This window comes from Asterias amurensis, chromosome 19 (genome assembly GCF_032118995.1).
Source record: "Asterias amurensis chromosome 19, ASM3211899v1".
In the NCBI taxonomy this organism is placed as follows: Eukaryota; Metazoa; Echinodermata; class Asteroidea; order Forcipulatida; family Asteriidae; genus Asterias; species Asterias amurensis.
In genome coordinates, this window is record NC_092666.1 from 13,371,407 (window position 1) to 13,389,416 (window position 18,010).

General features: G+C 38.1%; 1 protein-coding gene across 2 annotated transcripts; it reads right to left on the reverse strand.

Moving 5' to 3' along the window:
* Positions 1-2,577: 2,577 nt before the first annotated feature.
* On the reverse strand, positions 2,578-17,333 carry LOC139951523 (uncharacterized). 2 transcript variants are annotated; one of them, XM_071950455.1, is made up of 5 exons: positions 17,203-17,333; positions 9,667-9,755; positions 8,115-8,458; positions 7,435-7,539; positions 2,578-5,798 (listed from the first exon to the last, which is right to left on the reverse strand). In XM_071950455.1, exons 1-5 carry the CDS (start codon positions 17,229-17,231, stop codon positions 5,268-5,270), a joined length of 1,098 nt encoding a protein of 365 aa, XP_071806556.1. In that variant the 5' UTR covers positions 17,232-17,333; the 3' UTR covers positions 2,578-5,267. The 2 variants fall into 2 exon arrangements, with proteins under 2 accessions (XP_071806556.1, XP_071806555.1); XM_071950454.1 differs by lacking the exon at positions 17,203-17,333 and adding an exon at positions 12,843-13,231.
* Between the last annotated feature and the right edge of the window lie 677 nt (positions 17,334-18,010).

Genomic DNA, 18,010 nt, shown 5'->3' on the forward strand with positions numbered 1-18,010 from the left:
ACTTGTCACCAAGAAAGGTTTTACGCTAATAATTATTTTGAGTAATTACCAATAGTGTCCACTGCCTTTAAAGGGTTTGATCCGTTTTGAATATCAAGTTGTTGGCCATGACACGGATCCCAACTCACAATGAACGAAGATGTATGTTATAAAAATTTACCTGCATGTACACGTTTCACCTTCAATAGTCGTCAAGTTTTGTTTTTTTAAGAAGTGAACATCAGAGCTTTTTTATTTTTAGGGGAGTCGCGTAGAGTACGTTGTACGTGCTATGTTCGTCTTCTTAGACTAATTTCTCTGTTTTATTTCTTAAAAACTACAAGCTTACAGCAAGTAATATTTTAAGGGAAGCTTTGTACCATCATTATCTTCAAAGCGTGTTATAGTTTAATGTTATTTGTGGACATGGTGTTTTTTTGTCGTTCAAAAACTACCCAAACCGCATTATTACGTTCTATTCTGTCTTTTAGTTAAATATAATTATACCAATAAGTACACTTGTAAATGTTCATGTTTAGTCCACTGTTTTTTGTTTGTCTTGGCAATGCCTACCACAAGCTTCGACTTTTCTGGTTATGCCCCATTCCCAATTCTCCACAATACTGTTCTTTGTTATTAAAGACAGGTTCTTTGTTATTAAAGACAGTGGACACTATTGGTAATTGTCAAAGACTAGCCTTCACAGTTGGTATATCTCAACATAATCATAAAATAACAAACCTGTGAACATTTGAGCTCAATCGGTCATCGAACTTGCGAGATAATAATGAAAGAAAAAAAAACCTTATCACACGAAGTCGGTGCGTTTAGATGGTTGATTTTTAGACCTCAAGTTCTAAATCTGAGGTCTCGAAATCAAATTCGTGGACAACTACTTCTATCTCGAAAACTATGGCACGTCAGAGGGTGCCGTTTCTCACAATGTTTTATACCATCAACCTCTCCCCATTACTCATCACCAAGTGAGGTTTTGTGCGAATAATTATTTTGAGTAATTACCAATATTGTCCACTGCCTTTAATACTTTGATTATCTGTTGGAATGGAAATAAATGTCCTGAAATGAAATGAAATGAGACCCTTTAACTGGTACTCTAACTTGTCTAACCGCCGCGCCGTTAACAGACGCGCCGTGTAATGGACACAGGATACACAACTAAGTGTGATGCATTTGACAACTGTAATGCGGGTTAATAAATCATTCCAAAAATTTACGCGTTTGTTTACAGCTCGGTGAATTTGTACAAAAAGACGTAATGGTGAAACAAATCGAGACTTTTTCAAGGTATAACAAAAAGTCATCAAGTCTATGACCCTATTTCCCGTTGATTTGTATTAAACGTTTACGTCCTTGGTCCTAAAAAAGATGTCATTTGAAGGTTGATTTATTGTGAGTATTACGTGGTTAATGACGTGTACTTTCAGACAGCGACCTGTTGAAATGGCCACTTGGGGGAGATTTTGTGACGTGTGAGGGAACAACGCTGGAAATTCTTTCATTTGTTCAAAATGAATTATGAGGTAACACCACTATTATTATTTGGTCTAATCATTGGTGTCATATCGTCAACAGAGGGCAGAATGTCTACTTGAAGCAGACGAAAGGGTAGACTGGGCCCCTGTCTTTGTCCGCAAGGATAGAGACAGGTCCTTGCGACTCGGATCAAGTGATGCCATTAGATACAATGATATCATTGGATTAATGCAGTGACTAAAGCTACCATAGCTGATTTTGTTTTGATTGGTCTGAGGTCACCTCTGAAGACCAATCTCAGCCTCTTGAAAACCTATCAAGTGTATTTTCAGACTACCACTAAAACCTGCAGATTTCTTTTTATAATTTTCTTTGGCAACGTACATGGTGTCAAACTATAACATAAACTAGTTTCTGCAAAAAAATAAAAATTCATGTGTAAATCGGCATTATTCTAATATCCATCATGTCAGTTTTGATTCTCTCTTTATACGTCCATGGTGCCAATTTTAGCATCCCAGATTTTGCAGTGTACATGTACGTGTATTTGATTTAACAATGCACTGGTCGAACAGCGTCCTAATTCGCAACAGCTTTTGCAGATTAATAATACGCGCCTATAAATGGTGTAACCTTTAACATTCTTTGGCTAGTCTGGCAGGCAAGATACTGCACTGGTCCTATGGGAAAGTTTACATTTTGTGTCATAATTTCCACATAAATCCAAGCTGGACAAGTTTTGAGATGTGCTCCCTTTCATCATACTAAAAGTTGATATGAGTTACACCCACAGTTTTATTTAGTCAAACATAGTGAAAAGTTCGTCAAACTGGGCGAAAATGATTAGTAATGCGAGTGATTAGTCAATTGACGATTTCCTTTGAGGGAATGACAAATTACAATTAGTGCAATACGAATCGTTTAAAGTGTTTGACTAATTAATATAAGTTAAAGACTACTTTGAATAATGGACTAATTTGAAGGGCGGGCTAATTCGTCAATTGACAAATAAGTATCGTCACGAAACAAGAGATGACGAAGTATAATTTTTCATGACAATCCAACTGACTAACTTTTTGCGTTACGACTAATTAAGCGCGCGATCCCGCCAATTTGTTTTTGGGTGGCAATATGACTTTTGACTTATTTTTTGATGACTTTTGATTGTGCCGGGTTTCCCAAAAGCCCTCTTGGGGGCGTGGCACAGAATCGGATGATTGTCATATCGCGTTGTTGTTTTGAGATGGGGCATGACAGCTCAAGTTGACTGGTGAAGGTGAGCATTAATCATTGGAATAATTATATGATACTTGCCAGTAAAGAATAGAGTCTGTAGCCTGCGATCATAGCAATTCCATTATAATAAGATATAAACAATGATGTGTAACGTTAAACATTGCACCGTGGAAAAGTTTGTGTTGTTTGACAAAACGTTAGTGTTGGGTATTTCGTTTAATGTCTTCAATTGCAGCATACTGGCGACGTTTATCAAGTAAAATAAATTTAAACTTCTCCGAATTTCACCCTGTATTTTATACTAGTAGAATAAGAATTTAATGTAGAATATTGTGGTGTATAGTTTGAATATTTTAAAGATAAAACGACAGCAAAAGAAAGAGTAACAAAAGCTTGTTGAGCTAGTTTAGCTGCGTGTATACAATGTACGTGTACGGACGCAATCACAAAAACGATAGGCATGTGTCGTGTTATAGCTGCATGATGTTTGTACGAAAGGCCTTTCGTTTGTGTGTGCAGTGCACACATAATGTGTTAATGTCCAAACTGTATCTAGTCAAACGACTAACAATTAGTCATGCACACTGTCTTATTTTACTTGTTAAAAGAGTCATGCCTAGGTAGTTTTGACTTATGTGAGGGGAATTAATTTGTAATCCTGACTAACTTTAACAGTCGCGTGACTGATTAATATTCGTGCAATACTAACTAATTTTCTTGCATTACCAATTAATTTTCGTGCGTTACTAATTAATTTAATAATTAGTCAAATAAGACACTTTTTCATGACTAATTATAATTAGTCAAAACTACCTATGCATGACTATCTTTTGATTAGTAAAATAAGACAGTGTGCATGACTAATTTTTATTAGTCAATTGACAAGAGAAAGTTTTCAGTGTAGACAGTGCAATCTCCATAAAAAATAATATAAGATTGTATGTTTTAATCCATTAGGCTGTGTTCAAATCGTGCCTGCATGAAGTCTAGTCTCTGTGGCTCAATATTAACGTGTGGTGTCACAGGCCACATCGTCTATACACTCTGCTAATTTAAAGGCCGACGACGCATGGCTAAAAATAAGGCCTTACAATTTGAACTGGATAATAATTGCTGTGTATCGTCAGACAAATAACATACATCAATAATTAATATAATGGTTTATTTTGTTAAACAAAAAATGCCATACCTCTATTTGGCAAATTAAAAAATAACATCGAAATCTCTAAATAATTTGTATTCTTAATTATGTTAATCAATTGTTATCTATGATTCCCATTACAAAGTAAAAGATTTTGATAAGTTTTTTTCTTTCTAAAACATAAATAATCTCTACAAAGATTCCTAAGGGTTGAAACGAAAGCATTGCAATATTCGTACCTTTTATTTTCTACATTTTGTATATAATTTATGCCATTTTGATGGCGGGGTCTTGGAGGGCACATCACGTAGATGATTTTTGTTCTTTCTACCTTTGCCTTACACTGTACGTCCCCTACCAACAGAGTTATGTCTGAAGATTTAAAATAAAATAACAGTATTTTTTCTTAACAAGTAGACACTGTATTCAACTTTCATGTGTGACTTTGTTCTATCGTTCTTGATAATCTTGTGTATTATATCAGCATTGTTGACAAAAAAAAAAACCACCACCCAACCTTTAAGGGAACAGTGCAATTAGTTAATTGACTAAAGAAAACTATACATAAAAGTTTAATCTGAATTCAATCTGTTGTCGAACACTCTCGGATTAGACCTAAAGTCGTTGTTCCCGTGTGCTGTGTGTAACGCACGTAAAAGAACCCAGTACAATCCGGCGAAAAGATGAGGCGTTCGCCCCCGTATTCCTGGTTTGATTGGCTGCATAATGCCCCACAGCACCTTGTACACCATGACATGGTTATATGTAAAAGGATTAGGTCTCATAATTCAATCGTAGTCACAAATACCTTGTACAGGAAAACACTGTATGTTAAAGGCAGTGGACACTATTGGTAATTACTCAAAATAATTATTATCATAACACCTTTCTTGGTGACGAGTAATGGGGAGAGGTTGATGGTTTAAAACATTGTGCGAAACGGCTCCCTCTGAAGTGCCATAGTTTTCGAGACAGAAGTATTTTTCCACGAATTTGATTTCGAGACCTCAGATTTAGAACTTGAGGTTTCGAAATCAACCATATAAACGCACACAACTTTGTGTGACAAGGGTGTTTTTTCTTTCATTATTATCTCGCAAGTTCGATAACCGATTGAACTCAAATTTTCATAGGCTTGTTATTTTATGCATATGTTGAAATACACCAACTGTGAAGGCTAGTCTTGACAATTACCAATAGTATCCACTGCCTTTAAAGCGTATTGAGCGTCACTGAGAGACGGACATGAGCATTACATAACGTAGTCCAACATACCTTACAGGGAAGTAGACCTATACGGTAATTGAAGCGCGTAGAGCGTCACTGGGGGACGGATACGCACGCTTCTTGTTTTTATTATTAACAGTCCCAAGTCAGAACAAAACACACAGTAGTATAATCTAAATAACAACAATTTTCAGTGTGGGGCATTTTTCGGACAATATTTAATGTTCGCATCACTTTTTCCTCGTACTATTTCAACAATGGCGTCGAATTCATCAGAGTGATTGTTCTCCTCAGTCCACGTGTACCTGAGATTTTTATAGACGATAATGGCCAACGCCGAAGCATCATAACGATGTATTCCATACTTTGATCCTACCGGCGCGATACATTGATTCTTCATGCCACATTCAAGCCACGGATCGAAGACTTTCTCCCAAATCATCGAGTTATTGGCGATGAGAACTCGCCCAGCCGAGATGTGGGGTGCGGCTTGTTTAGAGTTAAAGTACTCCACTCTATCCACGCCTAACTCAGCATACATTTTGGCGTTTGTGAAGTAATATTGGTGCTTTATTTTCTTGGGGAGTTTGGGGTCGAAGCTGTGAATGTGAAACATGAAGCCGTGGTTGTGGCGAAGAAGCCGGAAGAGGGTCCGTAGGTTACCCTTGAAGCGGACTGAAGAATCTCCGTAAAATATGACGCCAAACTCTTTCAAAGCCTCCTGTTGATAAAAGAAGAAAATTTAAAGCAGCAAAATTAATGGTATTGAAAGGCAGTGGACACTATTGGTAGTTACAAATAATTATTAGCATAATTTTCCACGAATTTGATTTCGAGACCTCAAGTTTAGAACTTGAGGTCTCGAAATCAACCATATAAACGCATAGAACTTTGTGTGACGGATGGTGTTTTTTCTTTCATTATTATCTCGCAAGTTCGACGACCGATTGAGCTCAAATTTTCACAGGTTTGTTATTTTATTCATATGTTGATATGCACTAACTGTGAAGGCTAGTCTTTGACAATTACCAATAGTGTCCACTGGCTTTAACCACTAGTATTGGTACATTCTTTCATGTTTCATTCGTGAATTATTCTTCGTCACAATATATAAAAACATGAAATTCCGTATCCCGTGCTGAAATCAAATTACGTTGTACATGCTAAAATAATGTTCTTCTCCTAAAACGAAAATTAATTTTCGTGACATTGTTTTACTCGATTCTCAAAAACTACGGCACCTCAGCAAATAATATTTTAAGGTAGCCTAAAATTTCTACTATCATTTTCTTCAAAATGTGCATAAATTTTATGTGAATCTGTGGACATTGTGTTTTGTGTTAGAAAAAAAGTACATAAGCCATTTATTGTGTATCTGTGGACAATGTGTTTTTTGTGAGCCAAAACCCTTTAAACAAAAATGACTTCTGATGAATCGCTTCAGGATTTGAAATTCTCTCCGTTACAAAAATGACACCATTTACAATGTGGTCGTCCTTAGTTGAACATACAACTGATGCGAATCGGACACGCGTTTGAAATCAATCACAAAACGACCGTCAACCGCTCCGGATTTTGCGGTTAACAAACGTGGTAGCAGCTAGAAGGCTTTGTTAGACGGGTTCGTAATTACTCAAAATAGTGCCAGCATAAAAAGTTCCTTTGTAACGAGCAACGGAGAGCTGTTGAGAGTATAAAACATTGTGAGAAACGGCTCCCTCTGAAGTATTTAAAGGCAGTGGACGCTATTTATTGGTAATCACTCAAAATAATTATCATCATAACACCTTTCTTGATTACGAGTAATGGGGAGAGGTTGATGGTATAAAACATTGTGAGAAACAGCTCCCTCTGAAGTGACGTAGTTTTCGAGAAAGAAGTAATTTTCCACGAATTTGATTTCGAGACCTCAAGTTTAGAATTTGAGGTCTCAAAATCGAGCATCAGAAAGCACACAACTTCGTGTGACAAGGGTACGTGTTTTTTTCTTTCATTAATTATCTCGCAAATTCGACGACCGACTGGGCTCAAAATTTCACAGGATTGTTATTTTATGCATATGTTGAGATACACCAACTGTGAAGACAAGTCTTTGACAATTACCAATAGTGTCTACTGCCTTTAAGAAACAGGTACATTCTCACTCAGGACTTCAGCCTTTTATTATGCATCTGAAAGCACACAAAGGAATGCAACAAGGGTTTTTTTTCTTTCACTATTCTCTTGCAAATCGATGACCAACTAAGCTCAAATTTCCACAGATTTGTTATTTTTGTGCATATGTTGGGATACACAAAATAAGAATACTGGTCTTTGACAATTACCCAAGGCGTCCAGTGCCTTTACATTTTACTTACGCGTATGATGATGATTTTCCACGTGTACGTGTGTACGGTCCGTACGTGGGGTGGGTACTTGCTGAAGTCGAACCCGCGAATTTTGACATTACACATTGTGCTTAACTGTAAAAGAAAATACGGCAGTTTGACAAGTCAGTTACAGTAGAACATGGTCACGAGGCTGGTTAGCATTAGGCTTTTTAATATATCAAATAATAGTCAACAGTCTGTGTTTTATCGTCACACTTGATTTACTAATAGGCCTACAGTTAAATTCAATGCCCGTCTAAAAACATAAAAATGGCAAACATACAATGGTCACTGTGGGCCATTTAATTCATTCCTTAAACCATCTCAGCTCCATGGGGTATAGTGTACAGACTGTGTGCTGCCGAATATGTAGCGCACTATAAATCAAATCAATCACAATCTCCAAGGGTGGAGGAGAGAAGCAACTATAGAAGGGTGTCTTGCTCCTGGAACGAAAAATAAAAGTGCATCACCAAGACAATCCGCATCCACAGGACTTAAGCAACATATAGCATCAGAGTCCAGCTTTCTCCAGAAGACGATCAGAGCATACTGATCGAAACGTCGAGTTGAAACCAACGTTTCTTTTCAGGACCACTCAAACTCATTTAGAGACAGTCATTACATGGTGTTACCGCAAACCTTTCCATAAAAATAAAAAGTGTTACCTTTTTGTAGGTTTTGTTCTTCAAGCCCAAGTCGTATAGATAGATCGGCGTGTTCGGCATGTACTGTTGTGCAGACGCGATCATACCCATGGCTTCCTTTACGTGGTTGTCAGACACGGCGGTCACGATCACCATTCGTTCGAACATGGCGTCGAGGTCGGTCATTTCACTCATGTTGGTGAGATGGCTCGGAGGTCTACCGAGGTCGAGTTCTGGCACAGGTCGAGTTGTCTTTGTCATGGCGGTTGTGGTGTTTGATTGACCAGCTTGTCCCGTTTCATGGTCTTGTGGTTTGGCGACAATGAGCACTTGGTCGACATTTCTCTGGACGGATCGGTTACCATCTATAAAAAAAATAACAAACAAACTCTGCTAAGCTAGTTTTTAATGCTGGCAATTATGTTAAAATTACAGACAGTGGTCGCAATAGCTCATACAACAATGTTTATAGTTTTTAGGTCAGGTTGGCATTAGCATCATTTGTAAATCTCTTTTGGGTAGTGTTGGTTCTGAAAAGAACCGGTGGTTGACAACTCAATGTTCCGAACAGATGCGTCTTTATAAGTGTTAAGTTAAAGGAACACGTTGCCTTGGATCGGTCGAGTTGGTATTTGAAAAGCGTTTGTAACCTTCTGTTATAAAATGCATATATGGTTAAAAAAGATGATTTAAAATTAAAATACAATGATCCACACAAATTTACCTCGAAATTGCGTGGTTTTCCTTTTACTCTTCGAACTAACACGGTCGACCATAAAATGGGAGTCAAAAATTTGACTCCCAATGGCCGACCGTGTTTGTCGACGAGGTAACAGGAAAACCACGTAATTTCGAGTGATACTTGTGTGGTTCATTGTATTATACTTTTAAAATATGTTTCTAATCATATGCATTTTGAAACAAACGGTTACAAATTTCCAAAGACAAATTCGACCGATCCAAGGCACCGTGTTCCTTTAAATCACACTGACGGCAGTGTTTTTCAACCACGCCAGCACTCAATACTTCTGGGTCATAATTGACCTACTTCTGAATCATATGACCGGGAAATTTGTGTCAAAATGACCGAGCAGACATGGGTCAAGATTTCGCAGAATCTGAGTTCAAATCACACTTTTTAAAACCACTTCCGGGTCACCTGGAACGAGAAATCCATGTCAATCCTGTCCAAGGAGGTTCTATATTAAAGTGACATCGTCAAAAAAAGAAATTTGTAACCGGTAGACAATCATTGTTTAGTTCACTCAACAGAGCACGTATGTGTGTCCAATACCATAGAGCTGCTTAAGCAGACAATGTTGCTTACAAATTGTGTGCTTAGCGAAAAGTAAACAGGCTACCAGTCACAAATGGTGCATGTGTACATGGTATTTTGGCTGGTTACCTTATTCTGGTAAACACATTTGTGTTGCGCTGAGCAAGTTTTTGCTTAAGCAGTTCTAAAAAAAAAGTTGGTTGCTGGTTTAATATCCGGTATTATGAAGTTGGGCGCTGGCCGCCAAATGAGGAATATGGGAGTGTGGCTGGGGGGGGGGGGGGGGGGTGAACTTACTGTCACGGTATACAAGGAGTGGTATGAGAGCAACCAATCCAAGAACAAACACGAGGAACACTTTCCTGGAACGGCTTAGCAGAAAGTTTCTGGTGATATTAAGAAAACAAAGAAAAGGTGTGAGTATTTTCCGAGGCATTGTTGACACTATTGGTAATTACTCAAAGTAATTATTAGCATAAAACCTCACTTGGTAACGGGTAATGGGGAGAGAGGTTTGTGGTATTAAACATTGTGAAATATGGCTCCCTCTGAAGTGGCGTTGTTTTCAAGAAAGAAGTAATTTTCCACGAGCTTAATTTCGAGACCTCAGATTTAGAATTTGAGGTCTCGAAATCAAGCATCTGAACGCACACAACTACGTGCGACAAGGGTGTTTTTTTTCCTTTCATTAAAATCTCGCAACTTCGACAACCGATTGGGCTCAAATTTTCACAGGTTAGTTATTTTATGCATATGTTGAGATACCAACTTTTAAAGACTCGTCTTTGGTCAATTTGGTCATGCAATTGTATCCGCTTTTGGTATTGGTTTTTAAGACGTTTTAATTTCGCTGTTTTTTGCCGAATGATTTTGTTGGTCATCCTGCAGAAGCAAAGTCAACTCGTCTTTGACATAAACAATTAAAATCTAGTAAAAAACTGGTACATTGGTCGTGCGAATTATGGAAATTGAGCATAGGGCGCCCTCTCACTGCTTGAAATTTGCAGCGTAAGCGTAACCGTCATGCTTTGGGGGCAGACCAAAATGTACACCAACAATTGACGGGGTAAGCAAGGGTCGATTTCACAAACAGTTAGCACTAGGTCATATAACTTTAGAACTAGTCCTAGGGGATAAACAAAAACTTACGGTAGTCCTATTAAGTTAGGACGAGTAACTCGTCCTAACTCGAGACAAGACTAGTCTTAACTCTTTGTGAAATCCACCAAGACATTTTTAGCTGTAATTCGGGTAGCGGGCAACCGAACCTCTTTTGGGCAGTTCCATCCGGAGTTTCCCATAAAAATAGCAATCAGAAAATGAAAGAGCAAGCTAAGCGTCCACACAAAATCCCAATTTTGTTTAATGACTTAACCCCGGGGGCCAACTAGGGACACTTTAGGAGCGGGTGCTGCGACGAGGTGAAGTTCAATTGTATCCGGTCACCTCGTTCCCAATCCATCTCGACGTCATGGTGGGGAGCTCTCTGCAAACCTGTTTTACTGGCACGCATCTAGTTTAGGTAAACATGAAAGGTCAAAAAACTATATGTTGACGATAAATCGTTTGTTTGTGTGAATTTCAGATCATGACCAAAATACTTTGTATTCAAACCAAATACTCAGTGTACTGAACAATAAATAACCATACAGTAATAATATCGAAGTCTTATACAGCGCACGTATCTACCAAACAAGGTACTCCAGGCGCTGAGAATATACAAACTTTCGTAAAGATAGGTTATTGCAGTGATGAACTCTGAGACCCAATTATTTAGCACCTTATGAGGGTTTACAAGGTGCTACGGCGCATTAAGCAGCCACAACCAGGAACACCGGGGCAACCCCCTCACTTTTCGTTTAGTACACTGGGGTCGATTTCACAAAGAGTTAGGACTAGTCCTAACCTAGGACTAGTCCTAGGCGATATACAAAATGCATGGATAGTCCTAACTCTTTGTGAAACCCACCCCTGGGTTCTTTTACATGCGTTGCACAACACACGTGACCAACGGCTTTATGTTCCATCCGAAAGGACGAACCAACTGCTAAGTGTCATTGTAATTAAAGGGCATTGGAAACCTGGTTATTACTCAAAGTACTGGTTAGCTTAAAAAGTTACTTGGTAACAAGCATGAGCCGTTGATACTATAAAACATTGTGAGAAACGACACCCGTTGAATGGGGTACTTTTTAAGGAAGGGGTAATTTCTTACTCATACTAGAAGCCTGTTATTATGCATCTGAAAGCACATGAAGCATCAAGATTCACAATTTGGGGGCCCTGAAAAATGTCTTTATTAAATTAAAACCACATTTCTACTCGAAGTGAAATTTTCTATAAAATACGATTGAAATGTGATGTAAACTTCTAACCAAATGGTTACGAGTTATGGGGAGTAATGGGGAGAGGTTGATAGTATAAAACAATGTGAGATACGGCTCCCTCTAAATTAACGTATTTTTCGAGAAAGATATATTTTTCCACGAATTTGATTTCAAGACCTCAGATTTAGAATTTGAGGTCTCGAAATCAAGCATCTGAAAGCACAGAACTTCGTGTGTCAAGGATATTTTTTTCTTTCATTATTATCTCGCATTTATATTCCGCCCCTTACATACAAATTGAACAGAGGCGCAGAACACATGTTTAAAAGCACAGAGTGGAAGAAAAAAGACTGGTCACCAGGCCATGCCCGAACAAAAGTATGGGGATACGTCTGTCCCGCCAAAAGAGAACTAATTAGTTACTTATTACATAGGCCTATCTCTTTAAAAAGAAATAGACGCCTATCTATGCTGAAATTCTAAACTAACTGGCAAGGTGACCATAGACATTAAAAAGCTAAAAAGCGGTTTTAAAAAGATAGATTTTTATATAACATTAATAATAAATTTAAAAGAGATGAGTTTCTGTTCGCTACGTATTTTATGTATTCATGTAGGATAAAACCAATGATGCATTTACCAAAACAACTGACGGACGAAAATATGTGGTAATATTTTTCATACATATTAAGGAAGGAAACGCACCTTAAAGTATGTTTTCCTCCAAAATACTGACGTTTTATAGTAAGGCGTACGTTATACGGTTCAGTATGGTGTAGGACTTGAACGGGTTCGGACCAAATTTCACCATGCCCCTCAAATCAAACAGCTTTAAAAATTAAAGTTAATCTGTTGTTGTTGTTGCAGTTAAAGTTTACTTCTGCATATCATTACTTTAATATTAGTCATCATTGAAATCCCACATAGTTTTATTCATTACTTTTCAGATGATCAATTTGTACGGTTACCGATCCATCCATGCTTAAAGGCAGGACCAACGCAGTTATAGGCAGTAATCATGATACCACAAAATGCATATAGTAAACTATACAAAAATATGGTCGACAAAACGGCACTTCTACTTCTAATTCCCTACTCGACAAAGTCCCATGATGGGATATCACTCCATGATGGGACACCACTTACCTTGCAACAATTGTTGTTACTTTCGTTATTTTCGTCATTTTCTTTGTATCAACAACAAATTCTTCAGCATACAGCCGTAAGTCCTACAGGTGTTGGGTCTTTTATATGACGACCATACAGAGAAAACACTGGAATCTCCCGCACTAAACACAATACCACAAAACGAGTAGGTCCGAAACACCGTGGATAAAGCGCTGTGTGTGTACCACCGTATACCGTGTATTATGCCTTTTCGACCCCTCCAAACCACGCACACCAGACGGCAGAAACAATCACTGGTTCGTACTTTCGTGTGTAGTTCATATTAATTTCTCCCTATACATCACTGGGAATCCATTTTAAAAAGATTTATTTTCTAGAGCTCTTACTGTATGGTTGAATGAGCATACATATATACTTGCACGATTGTGTATATATGTGCATCGAGTGCGGACAGAGAAGTGTTATGAATGAAACAGGTAGGCACGCCCGCAAAGGTATGTTCCCATAGACCTTTCCATTGTTCAGCCTGGCATAGCCGGGTCGAGTGTTGGCAAAGCACTCAATCGTGTTACGTTTGGTAGTTTTCAAAGACCAGTATTCTCACTTAGTGTATCCAAACATATTTGCATAAAATAACAAACCTGTGAATTGGGCTCAATTGGTCGTCGAATTTGAAAGAGAATAATGAAAGAAGAAAAAAAAACACCCTTGTTGTATTACTTTTTGTGCTTTCAGATGCATGGTAAAAGGCTTCAGTTGAAGTCTCTTATAATTTGAAAGAAAATTAGTTCATCAAAAACTAAGTTACCTCAGGGGAGCCGTTTCTCATGTTTTATCATACCAATTGTTTTATTTTCTGTGATGATCCATGAGCTGAAATATCTCTTATTATTTGTTGATTTGTTTCCAATAAATTCAACATAATATTTGTGAATCTTTTGTGCAACTATTCTAATGGCTATCTGTTTTTTGTTTGCATTTATTGCTTTGTATAGACGATGTGACCTATGTTTACATTCAAACCGCCCTCTGTTGACAAAACACGTCATGTTTCGCCGGGCACTGAGTTGCGCAGTCACAGTAAGATTGCGTACACTTTCTAGCTGGCTGCCAAAACACAAAGGTTTTGCCCGGCGGTATGCGCGCGAATCATGTTATGGTTTTCGTGTGACGTCAGAGGTCACATCGTCTATAGTTTTCCATCCCCTGTGCAAAAACACGGGCTGTGACGTTGCAATAGAAAGTTCTTCAACAAATTCAACATATTTTGGAATATTTGTGTAACATTTCTACAAACTATGACTATACGTGTTTGCTTAGCATTTATAGCTTTCCATAGCTTTTCAACCTTGGTTGGCAAAACCCATCGGGCCGTGATGTTTTGATAGAAATGTCTATTGTTCAATAGACGTCATCAAACGTGTGAGGTCGATTTTTGCTTCGGGCGCTTTCAAAGCTAAATGGTGGTTGGCTTAACATTTTGATAGTATTAAACAATACAGAAACTTGGCCAATAGAAAACTTGGTTGTATAGTCTTTTGGGTTTCATCATTCCCAATGCTGCGATTGGGACAGTTATGCCTGAGCTATTGTACAATGGCAGCCGCGAGAAAGACGGGCGACAATAACATAATAGGTAAAACGTATGATGTTGCTTTGTTTTACGTGGGGCAAAAAACACATACTTTATTATTACTGGGTAAATAATAGAAGAGTAAAAACTGACATAAAGATTGAAAGAAGTTCATATTTAATATTTTGGTCAAACCAAGGAGGAAGGAAATACAGGTCTCCCCCCCCCACCCCGACCCCACCCACCTGACTCATTGTTTACCCCTTGTTTTTCTGTTTGCTTTCTGACCCCCCCCCCCCTCCCCCTCTATAAGCAGCTGGTCACTTGACTGCATAAGTTACACTTGTATACCTGACTATTTTAGCCTCTTTAATAGGGAAAGACTCCGCTACGGTTTAAAGGCAGTGGACACTATTGCTATTTACTAAAAATAACTGTTAGCATAAAAAACTAACCTGTTAACAAGCAATGGGGAGCTGTTTATAGTATATAATACATTGAGAGAAACGGCTCCCTCTGAAGTAACGTAGTTTTCCAGAAAGAAGTAATTTTCCACGAATTTGATTTCGAGACCTCAGAATCAGATTTTGAGGTCCCGAAATCAAGCATCTGAAAGCAAACAACTTCGTGTGACAAGGGTGTTTATTCTTCCATTATTATCTCGCAACTTTGACGGCCAACTGAGCTCATATTTCCACAGGTTTGTTATTTTGTGCGATATGTTGAGATACACCAAGTGAAAAATTTTTATACTGGTCTTCAACAAATGACAATGTTGTCCAGTTAAACGACATCCGTTTATTTCACCAAACTCTTCCTAACTTAGGGTTATAGTCTTAGGACGAGTCCCAGCTTTACACTGTAACATGTAAACCTTAGGATCATAAGTTAGGACGATTTAATCGCCCTAACTCGAGATAAGATTAAGAGACCGATCCATTACGCCCCGCCTCCTTACCAGTTGACCAATCACAGCCGCGAAACCCGATGACCGTTAGTGCAAAGATCACCAAACGGTTCAAATGGTGATCAGATTTCGCGGTTGAGATTGGTCAACTGGTAAGGAGGCGGGGCGTAATGGATCGGTGTATTCCACGTCTCGTTGCTTGCGGGCCACTGACATGTGTGTTGTTGCGTAGCTCCTTTATTTGGTTAGCAGCTTACAACCACCAATACTATTTTCAGTCTATAAAAGACTTGGGCATTAAACGAATAATGGTTTAAACAACTATTTAACAACGATTAAGAAAATACCACAATAAGATCTTTCGCAAATATAGACTTGTGCTCCAGTCGTTAATGTCGCACAGATAGGAGATCGCTGCTCTCGCACGAGACTGCAGTCTCGCGAGAACATCGCCAGTGTTGTGAGAATCGCGGGGAATGTCGGACCGCCAACAAAACATTTAAAGTTACCTGGAAATATAATTTTTTTTCTTCTTTCAAACATAAGAGTATATGGTTACGAACAATAAAATACTTTTTTTTAGTAATTGTTTGTCACGATTTATATGTTTAAAAAATATATTAAGTTGTTTGGGGGCTGACTCCGCCTACCCCTTTTGTGACGTCAATCGAGGCAGACTTTGCCTGCAATGCGTATAGTAAACACACGTGCAAAGTACATGTACGTCCAAGTCGTGCGTTGGTACATTTCAAAAAGTGTTTTTCTGCATTCAGCAGCAATACACCTGGTCGGCATTGCCGGAAAAAAACAAAAAATTTTTTTGTTGAAACGTACAAACTCACGACTTGGTCCGTACATGTACTTTGCAATTGTGTTGACTCTACGCATTACAGGCAAAGTCTGCCTCGATTGACGTCACGAACAGCGCCCTCTCGGGTCGGGGTCTACTCTTAAATTTGTAAATAACATAAGAACAGATTTTTTAAAACCTTATTTAACTGTTTATTCACATTCCACTCATCAAAACACATTAGTGACAAAAGCTTTATTTTGAAAAATTACAACTTCCAGGTGACTTTAATGACTTGTTCAAAGGTTTGTTATAACATGGAAAATACTGCCTGGTTGATTTCGCACAATGGTTGAAGGGCATTATTTGAGGAGGAAACTCGTGTACACTTTGTACCTTCTGTTTTCCCACGGTTTGCCCATTATGCAAAACCAATCAGGCGGTAGTTGAGACAAACCTTGTAGTGGCCACCTAGAACAATCGATGTTGAATAAAATTAGAAAATACCCACCTCCCATCCTAAGTTTCGATTGTTAAATATTGAATGGCTTCATAAATCTACACTGATAGAGATTCAAGTAATGTCTCGAATTAGCCTAATGTTTGAGGTCAAAGGTTTTCTACATCAGTAGTTTTTAATGGCTTTATCCGTCTTAAACAAACACACAACTTTTCATATCTTAGCCAGTTGTGTATTGTTTTCTTCCGTTTCTCGTAGACGAACAGAGTAACGTTAATACCAAACCGGCTCTTTTCAGAGCCAACACTCCCTCAAAAGAGTTTTATTTATGATTGTACACGCAAGTTTACTATTATTTAGAATTTAGTTCAGAGGATGAGTCCTATATAGGGCTACATGTACTTGAATTCGATACCTCAGGAGAGGTCTCGAATTAAATTCAAATATTTTAGTGCGAAATTATACTTCTTTCTCAAAAACCATGTTACTTCAGAGGAAGCCGTTTCTCACAGTGTTTTATACTATCAACAGCCCTCTATTGCTCGTTTCCAAGTAAGTTTTTATGCTACTAATTATTTTGAGTAATTACCAATAGTGTCCATGTCTTTAAAACACGGACAACATGGCGACAAATTACCATGCACTCACCTTGCGATACTCATTATTATTTTCGCCATTTTGTAATAACAGATTCTACGGTCACCCTTAAGATCCTATGGTCCTTTCTCTTTGAACAGTTGTCCGTCGTGTGGCGCCTTCTGCCCATTCAAAACACCCGCATCACACAGTAGAAAGGGTCGCTGGTTTAGAATCTGACTACCTTATCCAGACTTTATGTTCTCTACTTTCTACCTCTACATCGCAGGGAATCCATTTTGAAAGCTTTCTTCTGATAGCTGTTCTATTGAAGAATAGTACGGCATGGTTGAATGGACACAATGGCAAGAACATCTTTACCAAGGGTCGATATTCCAATCCAAAGGAAATGTGTTACATAATGAAATGTGACGTGTATTGTTTGCCTAACTGTAAGAAGTCAAAACACGACGAAGCGATCTGGCAAGACTATCACATTTTTTCAGCTGCAAGACGCATTTATTGGAATATCTATAGTGCTTAAAGGCAGTGGACACTATTGGTAATTACTCAAAATAATTGTTAATAACAACTTACTTAGTAACGAGCAATGGAGAGCGGATGATATAGTAAAAAAAAAAAAAAAAAAAAAAAAACGATGTGGGAAACGGCTCCCTCTGCATTAAACTAGTTTTTGAGAAAGGGGTAATTTCTCAGTCAAATAATAAAATACTTCTGTCAACTGGAGGTCTTTTATGATGCATCTCATAAGCACGCAAAGTATCGCAACAAGAGTGTTGTTTCTTTCATATTTTTTCTTGCAAATTTGATAACCAATTAAGCCATTAATAATAATAGTAGTAATAATAATAATAGTTCT

Excerpts from the sequence above, each read along its gene's own strand:
- LOC139951523 (XM_071950454.1), bottom strand. The coding sequence starts at position 12,880 with ATGACGAAAATAACGAAAGTAACAACAATTGTTGCAAG. Across the intron at positions 8,459-9,666 it reads ACTCCTTGTATACCGTGACA|ATGGTAACCGATCCGTCCAG; the intron begins GTAAGTTCACCC and ends TTTTTTTTATAG. Across the intron at positions 7,540-8,114 it reads AGAACAAAACCTACAAAAAG|TTAAGCACAATGTGTAATGT; the intron begins GTAACACTTTTT and ends TTTCTTTTACAG.